This window comes from Ipomoea triloba, chromosome 11 (genome assembly GCF_003576645.1).
Source record: "Ipomoea triloba cultivar NCNSP0323 chromosome 11, ASM357664v1".
Taxonomy (NCBI): domain Eukaryota; kingdom Viridiplantae; phylum Streptophyta; class Magnoliopsida; order Solanales; family Convolvulaceae; genus Ipomoea; species Ipomoea triloba.
This window is the reverse complement of record NC_044926.1, coordinates 8880285-8885628: the sequence shown is the minus strand read 5'-3', so window position 1 is coordinate 8885628 and position 5344 is coordinate 8880285. Positions and strand designations below refer to the sequence as shown.

The 5344-nt window shown below is 37.9% G+C and overlaps 1 protein-coding gene across 1 annotated transcript in view; it reads right to left on the bottom strand.

The window, feature by feature from the left end:
* Positions 1-2981, bottom strand: part of LOC115997393 (probable auxin efflux carrier component 1c) — a 5225-nt gene extending 2244 nt beyond the window's left edge. The window contains exons 1-3 of the mRNA XM_031236938.1: positions 1577-2981; positions 869-1118; positions 659-744 (exon numbers count right to left, since the gene is read on the bottom strand). Of these exons, the coding sequence (XP_031092798.1) occupies positions 659-744; positions 869-1118; positions 1577-2732 (1492 nt within the window). The 5' untranslated portion in view covers positions 2733-2981. The remainder of the gene's footprint in view (positions 1-658; positions 745-868; positions 1119-1576) is intronic.
* Between the last annotated feature and the right edge of the window lie 2363 nt (positions 2982-5344).

Sequence of the window (5344 nt, the reverse complement as noted above, 5' to 3'; positions counted from 1 at the left end):
ATATATATATATATATATATATATATATATATATATATATATATATATATATATATATATATATATATGTTGTCAGAGGTAAAGAGAAATTGGAAAATCACAGCACAAGAGGGAGACATGTTATGATGAGCAGCACACTTTTTCTTTTTGCATGCTTTCTTGATTAATGCAAGACTACTTACTTGTGGTGTCATATTAATTTATTATTTATTTGTGTAAAGCTGCGATTACTCATTATTCTATGTTGTGAGAGGAACAGAATGTGTGCCCCACTCCACTATATACAGAGAATTTATTACTAAATAAAGTACACAATAATTATAAAACTAATGAAAAAAAATTCTACTGCTCTTGCAGGCATGCTGTCTTGGGTTTTTACTTTTTTTTTTTTTATTTTTACCTTTAAGTAAAAGGAAAGGGTAACACCATTACACCAATTAACTATTGGGAAGAGGCTCGTGAATGGTCAAGTTGTGGTCAGGAGATCTGAAAGGTCAAGTGTAGCAATCTGTATTTTGAAAATATGGCAGTATAAAGAAATAAAGTTGCATTTTGGTTACTCGCTATAGTTTTTGGTATAGTGATAAACGTTTGATTTTAACAGTTCTGAAGTAGAAGTAGAATTAGGTTAAAAATAGAGTAAAAAAGGAGGAATTACCAAGACTGAACATGGCCATGCCAAGTCCTGCATCTGACAGAATAGATATGGACTTTGCAATTATAGCAGGCATCTGCACATTCCATCTGCAAGTTATGAAAACACAAACACAAGATATGATTTCCCATTTACCAGTCAGTCAATTGAAGAAAAGTAATACTGTAATATATAATGCAAAAGATGAAAGAAGATGTATGTATGTATGTAGACCTGAATGAGACTAGGGACCAGGTGAGGCCAAGCAAACTGGAATAAGTGTTTGGGTTTCTGATAAGTTTTCTCCAAACCATGATAAGTATGAGCCTTGTCATCACACTTGTTGGAGGCATGCCTTTCACTTTGTTCTCTCCACCACCTCCCTCACCCCCTTGCAGGTTGTTCATTTCTGTATCTCTGTTCCCAAAGCTAAACTCTGCCCTCTCCATGTAATTACTTTCTTCATTCTTCTTCTGCCCTTCAACTGCATTTAAATCTCTCATCTTCACCATATAATATAATATATAAACATAAACACACAATCCAACTATCACAAACAACTTAGACTTTCAGTTGAAATAAAACACATGCTTCAATTTGATATTAAAACCAACAGCAATGTCAAGGGTCATGGATTCACCAGCTCATAAACAAGATGGTACACATGTTTCAATTTGATATCAGAATTAATCTCATGTCAAAGGTCATGCGTTCACGTCGCACATGAGATGGCAAGCATGTTTTAATTTGATATAAGAACTAATCCCAACTTGCACGCGAGATGGTACAAATGCAGAACCAATCTCATGTCAAAGGTCATGAGTTTATCAGCTCGCGCACACGTGAGGGTGCGTGTTGAGTCGAATCAAAAGGGGGTGAAAAACAAAACAAAAAAATCAAAATTTTTGCATTGTGACATCAACAAGCAATGCAAGAGTGTACCTTTGCTAGGAGAAATAGGGAGTCTAACTTCCTTGGAAGGCTGGTCTAGGGCACCATAATCATGGCCTCCACCAAACACATCTGAAACAGGAGAGGCACTTGAGCTCCAAACAAACATGTGGAGATCTTTGCCACCCTCTTCTCCCTTGTGCTGCCCATTCCCATTAGGCTTCTTATTTGCATTAGCAGCAGCTTTATTGGAAGGGGAAAACATGCCAGGGTTTGGAGCTGGGTAATGGTTCCCTTGCCCACCATGGTACTGAAACCTTGATTTCCCATTCTCCTCCTCATAGTTTGAAGGTCTAGGAGTTGGGCCAAACACATCATTAGCCCCAAAATTGGAGCTCCTAGCAGCAGCCCCCACCATAGAGTAGAAATCAGTGTGGTTGAAACTTGAGCCCCTAGGGGTAGGGTTTCTTGAGGACTGAAGAGAGTAAATCTCAGCATTAGTGAGATTTGATGGCCTCGGGGTGTTCGACGAAATGCCTCCATGAGACCTCCTTGAGAAAATGTCAGACCTTGAGGCATTAGACCTTCTGACAGTTACATGGAGCTTCCCATCCTCTTTCACCTCAGCCTCAGTCTCCAGAGCCTGCCTCCCATCCAGTGACATCACATCTGAATCCACATGGATTGAGACAATGGAGGCAGCAGTGTCTGGGAACTGCTCAGAAATCAGCATTCTTGCACCTCTGAACTCAAACATGAACAGCATCAGAGTGTACCAGATGATGCACTGCAGCACAACAATCTGAACCATTAGGCTCCCAGAGAAATCCCCATACATCCCCTTCAGCAAAGGGATGCCCATCACTAGAGTGTTGGGCAGAGTTGAGAGTGAGAACAGAGTTATAGACCACTCTAGGCTCCCCCTTTTGCTGAAATTAGCCCACACAGCAAGAACCCCAAGAACAATGAGCTTCTGCAGTGTGTCTGCAGCAATGAACCTCAGGTTCATGGTGTATGGATCATTCTCTGCTATGAAATGGAATGAGAGTAAAGGGACAGCAAAGAGAGCCACAAAACGGTTGATCCCAGAGCACTGGTCTGGGGTGAAAATCTTCCACCACTTCACTGACCCATAGGCTAGGATCATGGCCACATAGAGTGGAACCATTGCAGTCATGACATGGTAGAAATCTAATAAAGTTATCATCTTTTTTGGTTTTCTTAAATGCCCAGATCAAGAAAACATGCAAGGGAGAGAGGCAAGGAATGGAATGGAAGTTTAAATTGAGGGGAGTAGAGGAAGGAAGAAGAGGGTGGTGAGATGATGATTATAAATATATGGAAAGCCTTGAAGGTGGTGGAGGGGCATGTGTAGTGTTTTGGTTTCTGGGGCTTTGGGGAAGTATGCACAGAGGCAAATATTTTTTTGGCAGTGTGGAAATACTAATAGAATACAGACTTTGAGAATTGGAAGCAAGCATGCACTTGCACTCTCCAAAGCAATTTAAGGGTTTAGGGAGTGGGGTAAGTTATTTTCAAAAAAAAAAAAAAGGGAGTGGGGTAAGTTTATCTTATTTTTTTAATGACAGTGGAAATTGAAAAATCCATAGTCACTGTCCAAAAATGTATACTAGGTAAACACAACTTTGTGACCTTAGTAACTTAACTTAGTTGTTAAAAAGATTACATCTCGAAGGTGTACACGCAATAAAGCCAGTCTTGTGACATTAGCTGTTAAAAAGACTACAATGGGTAAATCAACCTAAATTGCTCATAACGTGTGTGGGGGGGATTGCGCCTTCCCGTGTGGCCGATGCAGTTTACAACTCTAACGTTAACAAAATGCACCGCTCAATGTTAGGAAATGCACAACATAAATATGCATCATTAAGTACGCAACACAAAAAAACACACACTACTAGGTATGCAAATATATACCACACAATGTTTGAAAATGCATAATTAGGGACAGGGGAAGTGGGGTATTTTTGTGCATTTTTATTGTTGTGCATTTTCCTATCACTAGTGGTGTATTTTGTTAACAATAGTGGTGTAAACTGCACCAACAGCACGGGAAGGTGCGACCGCATTTGAGCAGACTTATAGCTTTTTGTGCATTTCTAAACTAGGGTAAGTTTGCACTCCAAACTCCATAAACCCATATATCATTGTCACTTGTAAGAGCATCATCAATAGTCAATAGATGAGGTTTTTTTTTGTGTTAAGTAGGAAAGAAGAGAGAGAAGAAGAGAAAAAGAAATTAAAAATTAAAAATTAAAAATTAAAAACAAGGCTGACAAATCTGTTAGACAAAAAAATTTGACAAAAAGCAGTTTTTATGCGATTAGTTTAGCGCATACACTACACGGACCAAACTGGGTGCATATTTGTGCAAAACGCACGCGGTATTCATTTTCATTCTCTCACCATGTAGGGGCCACAATTCTAATAAAAATTAAGATCTTTGCAGAAGACTCAAAACACTCTCTTTCCTCCCTCGCTTTCTTCTACATATGCTTTAAAACCTTCTAAAATCACCTGTTGTGAATGCTCTAAGGTATGCACTCTCTTTAGTGGGATTTGAACTCGCATACCATGACTGTTAATGAAAAAGACTATTAGGCCTTCCTCAATAGTTGTAATTTTGGTGTGATTTTTTAGGAGTTTTTGTAAGTGTGATTATGAAAGAGAAAATGAGAGTGAAAAAAAAAAAGAAAAGAAAAAAATAAAACAAAATCTAAAGTAGAAAAAAAAAAGAAAAAAAAGAAAAAAAAGTAGGTATTTAGGCGCCCTGGGCGCGAACTGCGCCTCACACGAATGACACGAGTGAGGGGCAGCTTCTTCCTCACTGGGCGAGGCCCACCTTTGCAGTTAAAAAACATCTCTAAAAACTCACTCCCCCATTTGTATAAAAACTTGTGGATTAGTTTTTTACCTAAAAATTTGTGTCAAAATGAACAAATGGAAAAGGCCTTAATGTTACATTGAATTTAACAATCAATTAAATTGCGTCTTTAGTCTTTACACTCTTTTTTTCTTCTTATATTTGCCTTACTTTTTTTCTTCTTTTTCATTTTATTTATTTGTTTGAAGCTGTGTTTTTGTTTGACAATATGGGAGGACAAACTTTTGAAGGTGAACTGTTAGCACATAAACTGTTTACTTTTTCTGTATATTTCAATTTTGATAAGGTGATATTATGTACAAGTCTAGTATGGCATGCTCTCAGTATCCCCACTCTTTAGGCTTAAATTCACCTGCAACTATCAATATATTTATTCATCTCCCTAAAAGTATACCGAACACCATTCTAACCTATACCTCACCAACCAACTTTCTACTATAAAAAAAAAGAAGGTTGGCTAAAAGATAAGGTTAAATATTCTAATATGGGGGATTAGGGGGCAGTTAATTTTGCAACGGACCACGGTGAGGTCTAAAGAGGGTGACAAATTAAAACAGCAGCTATATATGTATATATATCCCTTGTTGCAAAAATCCCCGCCTAAAGCACCGCCTAGGCGCCCCTAGACCGAGACGAATTGCTCCCTAGGCCTCCGCCTAGCGCCTAACTCGACCGATTGAGCCGAGTTGGCGGCCGACTCGGTCGAATTTGGCCGAGTTAACTCGCGCTAACTCGGCAGAGTTAGTCGAGTTAACTCGAATGAGTCGGCCTTGTTAATTTGTTATTATATTTATATATATTTAAATTTATTTATTTATATAAATAAGTGAAGTAAGATATATATATATATATATATATATATATATATATATATATATATATATATATATATATATATATATATATATATATAA